The sequence below is a fragment of the Odocoileus virginianus genome, chromosome 31, assembly GCF_023699985.2.
Source record: "Odocoileus virginianus isolate 20LAN1187 ecotype Illinois chromosome 31, Ovbor_1.2, whole genome shotgun sequence".
Lineage (NCBI taxonomy): Eukaryota > Metazoa > Chordata > Mammalia > Artiodactyla > Cervidae > Odocoileus > Odocoileus virginianus.
Window position 1 is genome coordinate 7,123,307 of NC_069704.1, and position 17,892 is coordinate 7,141,198.

At 49.6% G+C, this 17,892-nt stretch overlaps 1 protein-coding gene across 1 annotated transcript in view; it reads right to left on the minus strand.

The window, feature by feature from the left end:
- Window positions 1-17,892, minus strand: part of PAPPA (pappalysin 1) — a 259,266-nt gene that overhangs the window by 218,159 nt on the left and 23,215 nt on the right. Inside the window, exon 2 of the mRNA XM_070459199.1 lies at window positions 5,989-7,051. Coding sequence (XP_070315300.1) covers window positions 5,989-7,051 — 1,063 coding nt within the window. The remainder of the gene's footprint in view (window positions 1-5,988; window positions 7,052-17,892) is intronic.

The window sequence follows — 17,892 nt, forward strand, 5'->3', positions numbered from 1 at the left end:
AGAGACTTGCATACCTAAGAAGCTGCCACGTCAGAGCTCAAATCTGTTTCCCCTGAATTCTTCTTTCATTCTTTCTAAGTCTGATGGTGGGAGCTTGGTAACCTGATGATCAAAAGAGAGCATCTACCTGCATGAAGCCTCAAGCATCTATCCCACCTCTTTCTTATACCCTCCCCACATCTGCCCACCTCCATCTCTCTGTTCCTACCTTGCTCTTTTCTATCACCCCAGAGCCTACAAATGCTGGAAACCTGTTTGTATACCTTCTTTGCCAGAAAGATTTTCCTGGTTGCTCCTAACTGCCATGAATCCACCTTTTCTCAGAGCTCATGTAAGTCCAACATCTGTCTGGCTCATTTGGAAGTGAATCATCTGCTCTCCTGCCATCTCTTGAATGACTATAACAAAATGTCATTAAACCACAGCATACAGATACCTTGAGGACATGGATCATATCTTCAATCCCTAGGGCATTTTTCACAGTCCCTTGGATATCAAAGTGCCTTACCAAAATATGAATGATGAATAAGAACACAGCCTTCCTAAACAGAATGCTTCCAAGTTGTCAGCTGCTAAGACGTCAAGGCAATGGAGGGCACTGAAATGCTCTGGGAGGAAGAAATGAGACCCCAGGACTTGTGCTCAGCTTGGCCCTCCTCTCTCTGTGAGGTCTGGGTCAGCACTGCCCTTTTTGGGAGATCACCGCTCCTCATCTATGGTCATGGGGGCTGGACCACTCCACCACTCATTTCAGCGCAGAGTCCCTGATTCCATGCAACAGTGTTAGACGTGCAGGGAAGGGAAGAGAAGAAAGTACATGCTCTGTGAGATCATTCTAGAAAAGAAGTAAAAAAGAAAAACCAGTAAAGGGTCTCGTTAGAAGGCAAACCATGTACTGGCCTCAGATAAGGGGCAGGAGGAGAGACTGAGGAGGATGACAGACACTAGCAGAGGGGTCAAGCAGACTGCCTCGAGGCTTATTCCGGCCCTATCCAAAGATTCCATCAACACCCACTTGGGTCCAAAAAAACAAAGCATGACCCCAGGGGAATGCCCTTGTTACATTAGAAATAATAATGCAGGGAAGACAAAGAAAAGGTTTCCCTGTGAGCTGTCAGCAGGGTGTCAGGAAGGTCTCCTTTTCCCTGCCTGTCCTATTCCACACGAACAGATGTTCAAGTGAAGTTCACCTAACGATGCCAGAGCTCACAGTGTGAAGGGGTCCACCGGGAACTCGGTGGATGTGCTGCAGCATCCTCTCACCATGAGGTGTGCCCGGCCCAATGTGTCAACTGCCCCTGGATTTCCTGATACCCGGGATTTCTAGTAACACCCAGGTTTTTCATTTCATTTATAAAAAGATGCACCAAGTATGTTCTAACCTATTTGTAGACATTTCTAATGGCTGCAGATGAAGTCCTGCCTACCTGGCTTGCCTCCACTACTGCAGAGAATGGCCAAGAGTCATTGGAATGTCTTTTTATAACTGTCCAGTCCAATAAAAAGACTTGTGCTTCCCCTCCAAGGCAGCTCCTCTTGGCTGAGACTGGGGTGGGGGGGTCCTTCTTTCACACCAGTGATCACGATGCCTTGCTTGCTCATCTCTCTTATCCACTGGATAAGTGAACAAAAGAGAGTGAAGCTGTTTAGTCGTGTCCGACTCTTTGCAACCCCATGGACTGTAGCCTGCCAGGCTCCTCCATCCATGGGATTTTCTAGGCAAGAGTACTGGAGTGGGTTGTCATTTCCTTCTCCAGGGGATCTTCCCGACCCAGGGATCGAACCCAGGTCTCCCACATTGCAGGCAGACGCTTTACCGTCTGAGCCGCCAGGGTAGCCAGGATTATCTACTGGATGGTGAGCTCCAAAAGGGCAGGGACGGGTCTGGCACAAAGGGAGCATTCAACGTTTAAAGAGAAAAGAAGGGAAAAAAATAATAAAGAGAAAAGAAGGGAAAACAGGAAGGAAGGAGGGAGGGAAGGAAGAAAGTAAGGAGGGCCTGAAGAAGTGAAAGAGGGGACAGAGGCAGGCTAGAGTTTTTCATGAGATAAACTGAACCCCTTTCTGCTTATGCTCCGGACCCCAGCCATACTGAATGGCTCCTTATTCTACAAGCCCTTCCTCATCCCATCCCTCCTCGACCCCTTGCTGAGGCTGCATCCTCTCGGTGGCCCAGCTTTCTCAGTGCTCTGTTCACTCTTTCACATCCACTCCCCAGCCCCCTTCTTCGTGCATACCCTCACTCAGGTGTCCTTATCCTGGCCTCTTAATAAGGAAAACTCATGACCAGTGTAGCTCTAATAGCTATGCAGTGGCTCATGGACACCCAAAGCCCTTATCCGATTCTCTCCCAAACTCCCTCATCTCAGCATGTCACGAACCCAAATGCTCAGAAGAGAGCAAGGTCAGAGAGCGGGGGAGCAGGCATCCGCGAGAGGCAAGAACGTCAGCACAGTCCTGAGAAGCTGCACCACAGCAGATGACTGGGCCTCGGAAACCTAGAGGATCCTCAACCTCACTTTGACCACTAATGGACTGTGCAAGCTTAGGCTTCAGCTTCCCTCTATGGGGGAAGCAGGGTTTAGATTCACTGATCTCTGAGGATGCTTCTAGGTCTGACATCTGATAGCATTTTGATGTCTTCTGTAGCCTTCTGCTAGGACTAGTACTCCTCAGTAACACATGAACTCCTGAGAACATGGACTAAGGGGGCCAAAGGATTAGTAGGCAAAGAATGACTGCGAAAGTGTTAGAAGAAACAGTAATTCTCTGATAGAGTCTGCAGTGCTGTATCACTGGTGGATCTTATTTTATACGAAGGAACTGCTACATAAACTGTCAGGATGATGAATTTTACTCAGCACCACTCTAAGTAAGCCGTGCACCAACCCCTTCTTTTTAGTCTATGGCACAATCAGTATAGAAGTAGAGAGACAGCATTTAGAAACTTTTAGAGAACTCTGACACTGCTTCACCATTCTTGGGGGTACTTCGTTCATAGCAATTCATTTTTGCTGTTATGTTATAAAAGAATTGGTCAGCAATGTAGAGGAAACAAAACTGGTTCTGTACCATAGATTGAGAAGTAGTAATTGAAATATTATCTTTATTGTTTTCACCCATTGAGAGAGAGAGGGAGGGAGGGAGGGAGGGAGGCAGGCAATGCAGGAGCATACCTTGTGTATGAAACAACTTCACCTCTTTATTAAAAATCATCAAGACAATGTCAATCTAATTTTCTATTACAGGTGTCATCCTTCTTTCCTAGCTTCCTCTCTCTCTTCCTTTCCTCCCTTTTTCATTCATTTATTCCTCCCCCCTTCCTTCCCTCCTTTTTTAAAAAGTCACAAGTACTTTTTTAAAAAGTATTTCTCTGCAAACTTCCAGAGGTTTCTCTCTGCACACAGGAGAGCTGATTCAGCCAGAATGCTGGGCCCTCCCCCAGCTTCATCAGGAGGTGAAACATCCCCCGTGGGGCTCCCTGGGGCACAGGACTTTCCAGCCAGCAAACACACAGGCCCTGGTGTGAGTGGTCACAGCGCTGGCACATGGCTGCTCACGGACATTCTGGACATGTGGTCCCGTGACTTAGAAAAGAAGAGGCCTCTGGCACCTGCCAGCACTGTCTGCTGATAGTCAGCTCTCTGGAACCAGGGGCCCCGCGGCCCCTGCACCCCAACCACAGAGGTCAGATGCCCTTGGTCCTGACCCAATCATACTCAGCAGTTTTCTCCCAAGGCTTTAGGAAAGCCACCTCGCCAGTCACTCCCGCTTTTTGACTCTGCCTCTTACTGCTCCTTGGATTTAAAAATACCCCCCTTCCATGGAAGCTTTGGAGTCAACAGAGCAAGACTCAAATCTAAGCTCTTCCTGCCTTAGCTGAGTGACTGGGGGTAAGTCCCTTCCTTCTTCTGAAGCCTGGATTTCCTTCCGCAAAGCAGGGATAAGGGTGCTTACCTCCTGGCACTGGGAAGGTGCTGAATAAACATTTGTTGCATGAGTGAATGAATGGATAAATGGACAAACAGATGAGTGACTTCCAGTATTCCTGGCTCTTCATCCATCCTCCCATGCCCACTCTATCTGGGCACCCCAGGAACTCCTGGGGTCTGGCTCAGGAGAGCATACATCACATTCATCTCAGAAGTCTTGCATTTGTGATTTAGCCAAATGTCTTTCCTGACCTGGGACCTTGGCTGAGTCATTTCACTCTCTAAAGCCCTATCAGTCAAATACAAATGCTAACCCTGCTAGTCATCCTCATCAAATGCCATCAAAGCCTGAGAGCACAGACGAAAGTGCATTGTGACCTGGAAGGAACCTGCCACACACCAAGGCTTCTTCCTACACGGGCTGCCCCCATCCTGAGCCAAGGTGAGAGTCCAGGGGCCCGCCTGGTGCCAGAAGGCTGAGCTGACGTGCTCTCTGGCTTGGGGCCAGGCATGACATTCTCTTGCCAGCATCGTCATTCCTCTGCACATAGGTATTTTGTCGGTGCATGGGAGGCCCTTGCTCTTGTGAGAGAGACATAAAGAGAAGAGTCAGCAGAAAACCCGCAGAGGTTGGCAAATGAGCCGACCAATCAAGCCATTAGCAAGGCCAGGGTCCTGTGAGCTGGACAGAATGGAAAAGTTCAGCATGAATCTGGGAAGTCAGGAAAGTGGATGCGGACTGTCTCTCTGACTTAAAGCTAGTTTCCCTGGGTCCCATATCAAATGGCGATCATCTATGGTCCACCTCTGGGTGTTTTGGGGGGTTGCTGGTCAGAGTTGTAGTGCAAGGCAGAGGCTAAGTCAGGAGTTTAGACAGAAAATCTGCCCTCCACCCTTTCCACCCTGTTCTCAGCAATACGTGAAGCTCCTCTGCCTTGAATATCCTCCTTCTCCCTCAGCCTAATCTACTCAATCTGTGCTGTCCACATTGTACCTAAGCTTTCCCTAAAATGTTCAAGCTGCAAGTCAGCTGCTCCTCTTTGACCTCCTATGCATGCTACATGCTGCCTTTTATTGTTCAAGAAACGGCAGACGCACTTATTGAGAGGGAGTCACCTGCTAGCCCCAAGAAGAGACTTGCTTTGCCTGCCCTCATTTGATCCTCAGAGCACCTTCACAAAGTAGGTGTCATTGTCATTCCCATTGTACAGATGAGGACACAGCTTGTAAGAGGTCACAAAGTAAGGGAAGAGATCTGAACCCAGGATTCTTGCCTGGAAAATCCCACGGACAGAGAAGCCTGGCAGGCTACAGTCCACAGGGTCCCAAAGATTCAGACATGGCATAGTGACTGAGAAAGCATGCAGTCTGTCTGACCCCAGCCCACCCCAGCTCCACCAGAACTGCCCAACAGACCCTTCTGCTAGCACAGAAGTGGTCATATGACTCTGTCCAGTTTGGTAGCCACTAGCCCCAGGTGGCTCCTGAATTCTGGAAACGTGGCTAGTGTAACGCAAGAACTGGATTTTAAACTGCATTCCATCTTCACTAATTTAAAAACAGTCACATATGCCTAGTGACCACTGCACTGGATGGCAGAGTGCTTTATAACGTCAGCTGTTAGTACTCAGCCCAGGTCATCCAGTTTTAGACTCTGAACCCTTTGAGAAGACAGGATCTCGAGAGCTCCCTCTGAGCCCATAGGAAACAATGCAGAAATATTTTGGTAAGGCACTAACCTTGCGTATTTGTTTAGTGGCTAAGTTGTATCGGACTCCGTGCGACCCCTTGGACTGCAGGCTGCCAGGCTCCTCTGGCAAGAATACTGGAGTGGGTTGCCATTTCCTGCTCCAGGGGGTCTCCCGGACCCAGGGATACAACCCGCCTCTCCGGCACTGGCAGGCGGATTCTTCACCACGGAGCCACCTGGGAAGCCCCACCTTGCCTGCAGTCCTGGGGTTACCTGGTCCAGTCTGCCTTGCGAACTGGGAAACTCCCGCAAGCCCCTTGGGCGTTAGGAGCCACACCCACGGGGGGGGGGGGGCGACCGTCTTACCTATGCTGGTTGTCGGGCTCGAAGCACGTCTTGGTGACGTCGGTAATGTTGGGGTTACAGCACTCCCCGCCGTCGAAGTTGAAGCGCTCATAGTTGCAGTCCATGTCGCACACCCCGTTCTGCTGCTTCTTGGTGAAGGCGGGGTGGCGCAGGTGGCGGCAGTCCCCGCCGTCGTGGCCGGTCAGCGTGTGGTTGCACTCGGGGTCGCAGTTCTCGTCCCCGATCTTACTGATGTCGCAGTTGGCCAGGATGAGGCGGCGGCGCAACGAGGAGTTGCTCACCTCCAGCACCTCGAGCTCCCAGGAGATGTTGTAGTGCTTGAAGGCCTCGGCCAGCTGCCGGTGCTGGAAGTCGATCTGCTGCCGGCTCACGGTGGGGTTCTCCCGGCCGTCGTCGTGGAGGTTGACCACGCGGTAGCGCACCACCTTGGGCCGGCGGAGCCGCGGCAGCTGGTTGTAGTTGGCGATGACCTGGGGGCTGTCGCAGAGCGTCTGCCCGCACAACGGCGGCTCCAGGCTGGTGTCCAGCAGGAAGCCGGGGGCGCCGCTGACCTCCACGTGGGGGCTGCTGCCGTCCTTCATGGGGGACCAGGCCCGCTTCACATTGTCCCAGTTCTCCTGCAGGAGCAGCTGAGGTAGAGGGCCCTGGGGGCCGCGGGTCCCCATGTCCAGCACGATCTCGCGCTGCGTCCTGGCCACCTTCCACAGGCTGAAGCGCTCCACGTAGCCTCGGTAGTTGTGGTTCAGGGTGCTGCCTCCCAGCATGAGCACTTTGCACTTCTGGGTCAGGGGGCTGAAGATCCCGCCCACCTGCTCCCCCGAGGTGGCCACCTGGGCACCGTTCATGTAGAGCTTCATCAGCCGCCCGTCGTAGGTGGCAGCCAGGTACACCCACTGGCCTGGGAGGTAGCTGCGGTGGGCATTGATGGTGGTCACTTGCCGGGCCCGGTCTGTCTTCAAGGAGAAAAAGTAGCGTGGGTCTCTGCTGCCTTGGTCACTGACGGTGTGAATGCCCACGACCCATCCTCGGTCACGTGAGGCATAAGAACATTTGTCATAGAGCCCTATGTAGCCCCAAAAGAAAAAGATGAATAAATAAAGGGTGGAGGAAGGAAGGGGGAAGTTCTTTCTTTCTGATAAAATTCCTATCAGGATGTCCTAGAAGAGGAAGTTTACAAACTGCACTCAGTGGCCTCCTGGTGACCCCCGGAGCACCCTGACGGCAAGGTGAGGGCTAGAGGAAGGGCGTGCATGGATGAGGTGGCTTTGGGAGGCTCTGACCACAACGTTAGCCCATGTGGTTTCACTTGGATTGGTTCTGAGTATGGGGCGCACAAAAAATGACATCTGTTTGCAGAATACATACGTGAGCTAAGGAAAACAACAGTAATACTACCAATAATTAAAATCTGAAAATCTTTGATTTTTCAAAACCGTTGGATGGGGAGGAGGACTTTTTAATTAAAGGTGTTTTAGGTGTAGAATGACATGTGTGCTGAGAGTGAGAGGTAAGAGAAGCATCAGAGAGAGAAAATGATCAGTAAAAGGTGCTCATTTTGCAGCTCCGACTACAGTCACCATAACTAGGAGTGTATCAGCCACAAGCACTCATCAATGATCAGCGGTGGTGAACTGCCAGGAACGTTGCCTGGAGAAGTGATGGTCAGGGGCTGCAAAGCGTGTATCACAACAGTAGTCCTGACTAGCTCTGACATTCACCCCCAAAGAAAGGCAGGCATACTTACTATCTGAGCTGGAAAGATTTTTAAACATCACCAATTCCAACTCCTTCACTTGAAAGTTAAGAGAATTGAGACCCAGGAAATGGAAGGTATTTTTAGGTTACCCAGTCACTGACAAATTTCCTGAGAGCCAATTCAAACTTGCTTTCCTCTAACATCAATGCTAATATTTTCAAAAGTAAAAGGCATCCTCTTAGCATAAAAAAGATGTTGGGGACTCCATCATTAAGTAAAACCAAGCCTCTGTCACAAGTGAGGCATTGTGTGAAGGTCTGCATATGCATTAATTCATTTAACCCACTTAGCACCCTCACGGTGATGATATTAAGTTAGCAGAGGAGGAAACAGAAATTGAAGGAGGCAAAGAGATGGATGGTTTAAGGTCAGCTGGTTGGTAACTAGATCCTAGATCCATCAGACCCTACAATCACTGTCCTAGGTACTAACTTTACCTCCTTCTCCCCCATCAGTGTCACCAGCGGTCCCTCTGCATAAAACCACCTGCCTGGGTTGTCCCAAATTTCAGTTGACTGTTTGGGAAAGTTCCAAGCCAGACACCTCTAGACTTAGCCTGGAAACACCAGGAAGCCACTAAGTAGATTCTCTCTGGATCAATTATCTTTACTCTCATGAACTCCTGTTCCCAGCTTTTATGGAATATACCCAGTGTCCTTGGCACAGACAAACAGTTGGATGGGGAAGAGGACTTCCTAATTAAGAATGTATTCTAAGTGTTCGATGATACATGAGGCTAGGTGGGAGGAGAGAGAGAGGGATAGGAGAATGAATAAAAGATGCTCATTTAGGAGGACAGTCCCTACTTTCAGCTGGAGAATTGTTGCGGTCACCATAACTTTGAGTGTACCTCTGCCATTAGCACCCGTCAAATGAGCACAGAGAGCTTCCAGCAAAATCAATAGAGAAGGCCTGCACAGTCTGTACTTCTTTGTGGGTACTGGGGCAAAAAAATTTGACTTTGTGTAAATCTGTTAGCAGCTGACGTGGATGGTAGTTTTGGCCAAGCTTCCAAGTCCACCTACATCTCCACTATCACCATTCCCTGTTCTACCACCTTTCAAGTGAAGGCCAGGGTCTCCTACAATATCAACATGCTCTCAGGCCTTGATGAAACACCAAGTATTGGTGGGTCTTGGTTCTCTCCCCAGAAAAGGAGGGGAATGAATGAGGTTTCCCTCATATGCCTGGTCCACGGGGGATCTTCTGTGATCCCAGGTTTCCCGGTGACTAAAACAGAAACCACCTCTCCCAGGAAGCTTTCCCTAATGGTCCTGTGAGGAACAATCACTCTCTCCTCTGAATTCTTTGTACTTTTAGGAAACTGGACATTTACTCTCTGGTTTTGGAGTCTCCCCGCAACAGGACGCTTCTTGAGAATGATGACTTGGGCTGGGTCATCTCTACCCTGCCCAGCGTCTTGTACTATGGGTTGTACACAGCAGGCACTCAGCAAGTGTCCCACGAATGCATACATGGATGATTCCGAACAGAGTGGGAGAAAAGGTGAGATAGAATCAGAGGCACGTATTTATGTCTCCCTGGATAAAGGACAGAGAGAATCAGAAGACAGAGTATGTTCTTGGCCGGACACAAAGAGCAGGACCTTTGGACTCAGGGTAATTCTGATGACAACAATGATTGGCCGTCCATCGGGGCAAGTTGCTTCACCTCCGTGGATCTCAATCCCCTCCTCTGTATCTTTCTTCACATACGCTCTCATGCTTAAAAGACATAGTGGCTATACCGTCCTTGGCACACCACGGTTGTCCAGATGGGAGTACATTGTTAAAATGCTGGAGGGTCTGAGTGCTGTCAAGGATGAAAAGGGGGAAAGGACTAAAAACAAAATACAGCAACAGCAGAGAGAGTGGGTACCCTAAAGACAATGTGACTGATGTATTAACAGCTGGTAGGATGAGGACTCAAAAAAGCACCAGCCCTCCTCAAATTTACTGGCAAATTCGACTCAGAAATCATAACCCACCCCACCCCACCCCTTGCCTTCGCTACTGTTATGAGACTTGCATGTTAAAAGCCACCTCCTCACCGACCGCTCCAAGGCCAAAGCTCTGACTCCACATTTGGAATGAGCTTCCCTAGGTCTTAGCTACAGGAAGTATGAGAGAACAGGCTTCTGGACTTCACCCTCTGCCCCCCTGACCTTCCCCCACCCCCCAATCCCTGCCCTTGTCACATCCCACTTCTCTGCCCACCTTCTCTTCCTCTCCTGGCTAACCCCTCCCCCTTCAACAGAAAATTCTTCTAATGAGAAAATTCACATCTGACACAGGATCCTTTCTCCCTCTCTCTTTTTCTCCTCTCTCTGCAGGTTTTTGTTTGGCCAGGGGCTCTCAGGCCTGGCTTTCCTGTTGCCTTTGGAAAGCGGCTGGCTGGGGTAGCAAGGTAAAATGTTTACACGTCTGTAGGGCGCCCTCAGGTCAGGACCTTCCTGGGACTGGGGTACGCGGGCCTCGGTCACCTCTGTTTGTAGTCGAGAGAAAAGAGGGAATCAACAAGAAAGGCTAGACTCTGCGACGTGGAGCGGAGGACCAGCCCCAGGAGGCAGAGAGGAAGGGCAAAGGGAGGGTTTTCAGTGGAACCAAGAGGAAACACATTAAGGGAAACCAGAACCTTGAAGAAGGGGCTTCAGAAGTTCGGAGGGAAATATTCACCTGGGGTGTTAGTGGTGAAAGGAAATCACTGAACTTCAATAGGGATGGGGCGGGGGGTGGGTTGTAGTGGTGAATGGGATTTATTTCTGTGCAAAAATAAAGCAATCAACAGCAGTCACATTTCAGAGGGCTGGATGGGAGACACTGCTGTTTCACCAGCCGGGACCTGGGGACCTGGGACCAGAGCTCTGGGCTCTCGGGCTGCGGCATGACCTTGCCGGGGACAGGTCACACTGCCTCTTGGGCTGCCAGGCCTTATTTCCCTTTGATGAGGAGGAGGAGTTGGGAGTAAATGATCTCCCTGCTACGGTTTAAGACCTCTTTTGTTCCCTGTGAGAATGGTTCCTTGTGAGGAGGAGATGCTTCAGAAATGTGTGTTGATTTGAATCGAATGCCGCACGCCATTGCCAAGTCTTGTGTGCTTAGAGGACACATCCTTTGTATGTCTCCAAACCAGACATGGAACAGTGTTCTCTGGAGGACATGGGTGAATGCCAGGACCCTTCCACCCCATCCATCCCCACGGTTCTCCAGGTAGATACAGAGTGAAAGAAACAGTGAGAGTCAGTCTGAACGCTGGCACCATCTGAGAGGTACTAGGGGTTGATCCCGGGGGACACATCCTTATGGAATGGCCACAGGCAATCCTGCACACCATCTAAATCTAATTAGCATAAGCCTGCCTCAAAGCTATAAGCATGTGGAAGCAGGCAATGAAAGTGCCAGAACCCATTCATTCACTAGCCAATGACACGTCCGGGGCACCTGCATGGATGAAGTGGAGGCCCAGGAAGGAGGCTGCCCTAGGTCTCATGACCAGCATCAGACATGTGAACCCTAGTCTCTCTAATGTGTCCCTGTCTTCTGGCAGCCCAGATTTGCTGTGAAAGGGCTGCGTATCCCAGCAGAAGCTCAATGTTTATTTATTTTTATTGTCTCTCTCTTTTTTTTTTCCCTGGTCTCATCTCACCCCAGAGATAGAGGGCATGCACAATGGGAGCAAGTTCAAACGCAGAAGGGCTTGTAAGGAGTTTCCCAAAACCTTCCCCCGGGCCACAGCGGGAGAACTGTCGGGGCTCTGGGGTCAGGATCACTCTCAGGATCCCTGCACGGCCACGGCCCCAGGGCAGTGCTGTGTGACCACGCCACTCCAGCCCAGGTGTCCACGGATCTTCCTCCCACCCATTCACCATACTCCTCCCTGTCCTAAAAGACATCCGTTTGGTAATTACGCATTCAGTGTCTGCTTCCTGAGTGTATCTCTATCTGGTTCACTTCTAAATGCCCAACATCCAACACAGCATCTGGTACCTTGCAGGTGCTGCAGAGAGTCTGTCATTAAAAGTATAAAATAAAGGAAGGGAGGGAGGAAACGAGGAAGGCAAGAGAAGGGAAGTGGGGGGACACCTCTATCGCTCTGTGCCTTATAAGAGCACCATTAGATTATTAATATAATCACACTGTTTAGCGCTTACTAAGCGCCACGTGCTTTGCATGAATCCTCTCACTTAATCTTCACAGCAAAACTACCAACACAGCCCATTCTGCAGAGAAAACAGAGGCTCAGAAAGGTAGTGGCCTGTCCAAAGCAACACAGCTTAGAATCCATGTCCACAGGAGTCAGACCCAACTTCTTAATCACATCACTGCACCAAGTGCCAAGTGCCACACCTGTTATCCTGGGCTATCTGAAGACATTCCCCACCCCCTCCAGAAACATTTCTGTAAGCCCAACAGCACCAACACAAGCAAGTGGAATTGAACTGCAAACAGGCTGCTTTCCACGTCATTCTCCTGCCTGGGGCCTCAAAAACTGGACTAAGAGTTCATTATGACGAGCTTTTCACCGGTTCTACCTGACTTGCCTCGCTTCACTGGGACCAGAGGCTTGCCCGGGCCTGGCTGGCTGTCTGGAGTTTGGGGTGCCTCCCTGCTTTGTCCTTCAGCATCTGAACCCCCATTGCTAGCCTCCTGGCCTATGGGTTTCTGACTCCGCTTTGCTTATGTCCAGATTCTATATCGCAGTGTTCTTCATCTTTTCTTCAAGGATGCTGTCCTGCTCTTGACTGCCTCCCATCTTCCCGTCCATCTGCCATGGGCTGAAATGTGTTCCCCTCAAAAAACTCCTAGGTGCAAGTCCAGGCCCTCATTCCTCAGAAGGCGAACTTACCCAGAGATAGCTCTTTAAAGAGATAATTAAGCTACAGCGAGATTATTAGGGTGGGCCCTAATCCATCATAATGGTTGTCCTAAGGGGAAGAGATGCAGTTACAAGGGGAAGACACCACGAAGACACAGGATGGAAAGGTGTCCTATACGGGCCAAGGGCAGAGGGCTCGGAAAATCCAACCCCGCAGGCACTTTGAGCCCAGACTCCTCGTCTCTACGGCTGTGAGAAAATAGATCTCTGTGTTTAAGCCAGCAAGTCATGGTGCTTTGTTATGGTAACCCTAGCAAACTATAATACTATCATTCAACACGTTTTTTAAAGCTCTCCCCCTCAAGTTTCTTAAAATTGTTTGCTGCTTTGTACTCAATTCAGTACCCTTCTTGGTTACAACACATGGTCTCAGCCTAACTCCTACTGTGGGCAGGGCACGGAGTTCTAGGATATAAAAGTGGGTGGTGTGGCCACCTCACAGGAAACGCTCCTCCCAGGAAAGAGATGCTCCTGCGTTCCAGCTGGAGCCCGTGCTGGGTATTGAGCATGTGTATAGCTGCTTCTGGGCCAAGATGTCTCCTATTACCCTCACAAGCAACCTTGTGTAATAGGTGCTGTTTACAGATGAGAAAACAGACTCAGAGGGGTGAGGTCAACCTGCCCAAGGTCACACAGCACTGAGTGGGAGGAAGAAGTGGAATTCAAGACTCCTGATTTCAAGTTCAGTTCCCCTACAGATAAGCCAGACCTCCTCGAGGGGGACCTTGACATGCACTGGCATTTACATTGCATAAGACATTTTAAGTAGCCTAGTGCTGACGTAAAGTACACAGGAGGAAGTGTGTAGACCAATGGAAATTCTATGCCATTGAATACAAGGGACTTGAGCATCCACAGCTTTCAGTAACTGCGGTGGGTCTGGGAACAAATGCACTGGGGATACCAAGGGACAAGCGTAATGATAATAATAACGGGCAACGTAGCGGTCTCCTGGCTAAGCACAGACATCCCCTTCCATGCTCATAAGAACCCAGTGAAGTGGGCTTGACTGATATTCCTTGACAGAGAAGGGACAGGTGCAGAGAAGCTAACTGACTTCCCTCCAAGGATCCTAGCTAGAGAGTGGGGGAATCCCACTTGGGTTGACTCCAAAGCCAGAGCTGTCTTCTAGGGTGTTCTCCTCCAGGGGGAACAATCTCCTAGCCCACAGTCAAGGTTCTTGTGCCCCAGCTCTGCCACTTCGCTGCTGTAGGTCAATGGGTGGGCAGTTCCCCCCACCAAGGGCATCCTCAAATCCTCCCCTATGAAATAGGAGGGTTGTATCACATGGCCACAGAGGTCCCTCCCATCTGAGACCCTCTGTAACTCTGAGATCTCAGGTCTCTCAGACGTCCCTGCCTCGGTTCCTACTGAAGGGGATATAAGGTCGTGGAGGAGCGGGGAGGAGGGGAAGGAAGGCCATTTCAGGCCCTCCAACTTCAGGATGTCCACTAGCTGTGGAACCTCAGCCAGGGGAATACGAGCAGAGGTGAGAGGATGTGGGGATGAAAGGGGGAATTTAGGTCAACAATCTGGTTTCTTTCAAGAGGCTAAAAAAAATTAAAAGCTAAAAGTTGAAGCTGGTCCTTTTTTTGTTTGTTTGTTTTGTTTTCCCTTCCATGGTTTAATGGCTGGTATCAAAGCCACAGAGAAATGCTTGAGAGAGCAATCCTATGGAAAGCTTTTATCTGTCTAGAGGAGGGTGATTAAAAGAGACAGATTCGGGTTAAGTATACCCATGGCCCCTGCACTGGGTCCAGTGGTGGGGGAGGACCACCAGAGGGACCCTGGAGGACTCAGCAGCACCAGGCAGGTTCCCCAGGGACTTCGGCATCCTCATTCCTCCAGGCCGGCATACCTTGGCTCAAAGGATGCCTCCTTAGGCTCAGTGGAGGGACAAGGCCTGGAAGAAATCACACTTGGCTAGAGGCTTCTCCACACTATGCTGAGTTCTGATTGTCCCTCCCTCTGGGTGTGAGAGGCTGGGGTATCAAGAGTGACCTTTTGGAGCAATTCACAAGGTCAAGATTAGCTCAGGCATCTCCTATGTTGGCCCCGTGGGTGGGGCCAGATTTTCCTTTGCAGGTCTAGGCAGAGCAGCGTGACCAGCATCCATGGTGGCGCCTGTGTCTGCTCCCTGCCTGTGTTCTTTTTCCCTGCTGGGAACCATCACCCAAAAAGTCCCTGATATTATCGGTCCGCTCACCACTTCTTTTTTTTTAACACTAGCCTTGTGACCTTGAATGAGCTCATTCAACTCTCTGAGGCTGTTTTCCCATTTGTATTCTAGGGATTAAACAGTCTCATTCTGTATACTTCACAGGTTTCTTTTTTTTTTTTTTTTTTGGAGAGAGAGGAGGAGATAAATGGATGCATATTTCCTTGTAAACTATTTAAGGCCATTTGAATGCAAGGCAAGGTGGACAAGAGTATGCCTAAGGGTTCCTAAAAATCCATTTTCTGTATTAATACACAGACTTACATAACACACTGGGGATGGCAAAGTGCTCTTAGGCGCTCAAGGTGCACCTGTGTTTCCCTCTGGATTATGACTCTCCAGGCTGCCTCCTTCACTCACATGAAAGCAGGCTCTCTGAATATGGCACAGTCAGAGCTCTAGAGACCAGCAAACATGCATTCAGATGCTGGCTCTGCCATGCACGAGCACGTGACTTGGAAAGTCAGAGCATCTCTCTGGTAGAATTAGTCTTCTCATCTGTAAAATAGGGATGATGCGATCTACCTCTGCTTGTTGGAGGGGGAACTAATGAGACAATAAACGTATCCAAACTTGGCACACGGGAGCTGGCGATAGTTGGATGGCATCACCGACTCGACGGACATGAGTTTGAGGAAGCCCCAGGAGTTGGTGATAGACAGGGAGGCCTGGAGTGCTGCTGCAGAGGGTAGCAAAGAGTCGGACATGATTGGGCAACTGAACTGAACTGAACTGAAGCATTTGTACTGTGGAGACTTATCTGTTGGAATCCCAGCTCTGCTGTTTGTTAGCTTGCAGCCTTGGGCAAAATCCCTTCACCTCCCTGATAGTTTTCTCAACTGTAAACTGATAATAACAGTACTTAAGGCACAGTGACATTTTGAGGATTTAGTTAGAGAATACAAATATTCATCTGCATAGCACATGATAAATGTTAGCTATGCTGTTTAATCGGTATTAATGATAAACGTCTGTGCCTTTTCCTCCAAATTGGGACCATTTTCCCCCTTCTTCTGTGTGGTTAAACTTTATCCGTTCTGAGGCTGTTCTCTGAAATAGACAGACCTGTTCATCACTCTCTTTTCCACACGTTGTCATTGAAATTGGTTCATAAGGGCTTTAAAAAAGGAAGTGGGAGGGGGAGAGGGAGAAGATAAGGAAGAAAGAGAGGGAGGCAGGGGTCGGGGGGTGGAGGGGGAAGAGGAGTCAGAGGATGAAGAGGAGGGGAAGGGAGGAGGAGGAGGAAGAGTTACATGTTTTCCTTTGTTCACCCTTAAAAGTTATTGTAGCAAGAAGCAGCCCCCGGTGGACTCAGGGGTGCTGACATCAGAGCTGCCCCAGAGAAGAGCGCTGACCTTTGGTCTTTTTGATGGTTTGAAGACCCACAAACTTCAGAGATAATCACACTGCTTCTCAGAAAGCCCTCAAGCCAAAGCCCCCTGCCGCCCACACACTTCACAGCAGCCCCAAGCCCACCCTTCATATTCACAGAATCAGGCACCATCAGGACTGGAGGTTCCCTCAAAAATCATTCCACAACCTTTAACACCCAACCTCCGTCTGAATCGCCTGTACATCTTTGCAAGTGACTGTGTATCTCCAGAATCAGACAACTTCTGAGCCCCTGAAGAGCAAGGCCTTTGCACCTTGGGGCATTTCTCGGCACTCACCAGTATGCTCAGTCGTGTCTGACTCATTTCAGCCCCGTGGATTGTAGCCCACTAGGCCCCTCTGTCCACGGCATTTCCCAGGCAAGAATACTGGAGCAGATTGCCACTTCTCAGTTCAGGGGATCTTCTCCAACCCTCATTTCGTGCATTAGCAGGTGGATTCTTTACTAATAGCACCACCTGGGAAGCCCCAGGGCTCACCCAGAGTGAGCCAAAATCACTTCCTATTCCTTTCCACACAATGGTGCAGGATCTGGACTGCAGGAACCCACAGAGTTATTCAGTACGCTTTACCCAAGGGAGCCCTAGAGATGTCTAAGGCTTTTCACTGTGTTATCCTTGGCTCTTCTTTTCCCTAAATCAACATCCTCAAGTCCTTTCTGATTTATTAATCTGTCCATTCACCAATTCTTTCAACACAGTCACAGGGCATCCCCTGTATCAGGCCCCAGCTGGATGTTCCAGTATGGGGATGTACCCTCTGCTGAGAAACCTGCCGATCCCTAACGCTAGTGCCAGTCCTTCTGTTAAGGCAACACAGACACAATAAGAGTTGATACTATGCAATCAGGAAGATCTATTATCACCATGTCTGCCTCCTTACACTATCTCTAGGATCTGATTTGTTCTAAGGGCTCTACAAGCTGCATGAACCTCCTGAGAAATAAACAAAGCCACCATGGATGGTATGCCATGTACAAGACCTCTCGCCTGGAAAATCCCATGGACGGAGGAGCCCGGTAGGCTGCAGTCCATAGGGTTGCGAAGAGTTGGACATGACTGAGCGATTTCACTTTCACTTTTCACTTTCATGCATTGGAGAAGGAAATGGCAACCCACTCCAGTGTTCTTGCCTGGAGGATCCCAGGGACGGGGGAGCCTGGTGGGCTGCTATCTATGGGGTCACACAGAGTCGGACACGACTGAAGTGACCTAGCAGCAGCAGCAACATGTACAAGACCAAGACCTTTATGTGCATCATCTCACTGAATTGCCGTACCTACTCTGCGGGGCAAGTTCTCTTGGTCCCTGCTTATGGGTAAGGGAAATGAAACTCAGAGTTGGAATGACTGGGCAAAGGTCATCTTACTCACAACAACACAAACAGGATTCCGTGCCAGCTCTCTGAGTCCAAAGCCAGATGCTTAGCCAATGCCTTAAGTTTTCTATGGCTAAATATAAGCAGAGATTATTTTTTACTTAATACTTATTTTCTCATATACTCAACGTTTTACTCTTCCTTATGTTAATTACACACTCTGTCGGTGATAACAAGACAAGAAGAATTCTTAAGACTCCTTGAAGTTTTAACATGTACAAAGGACCTTAATTATTTCATTCACTTCTCCCAAGAACCCTCTAAGACGTTACGTTCACAATTCACA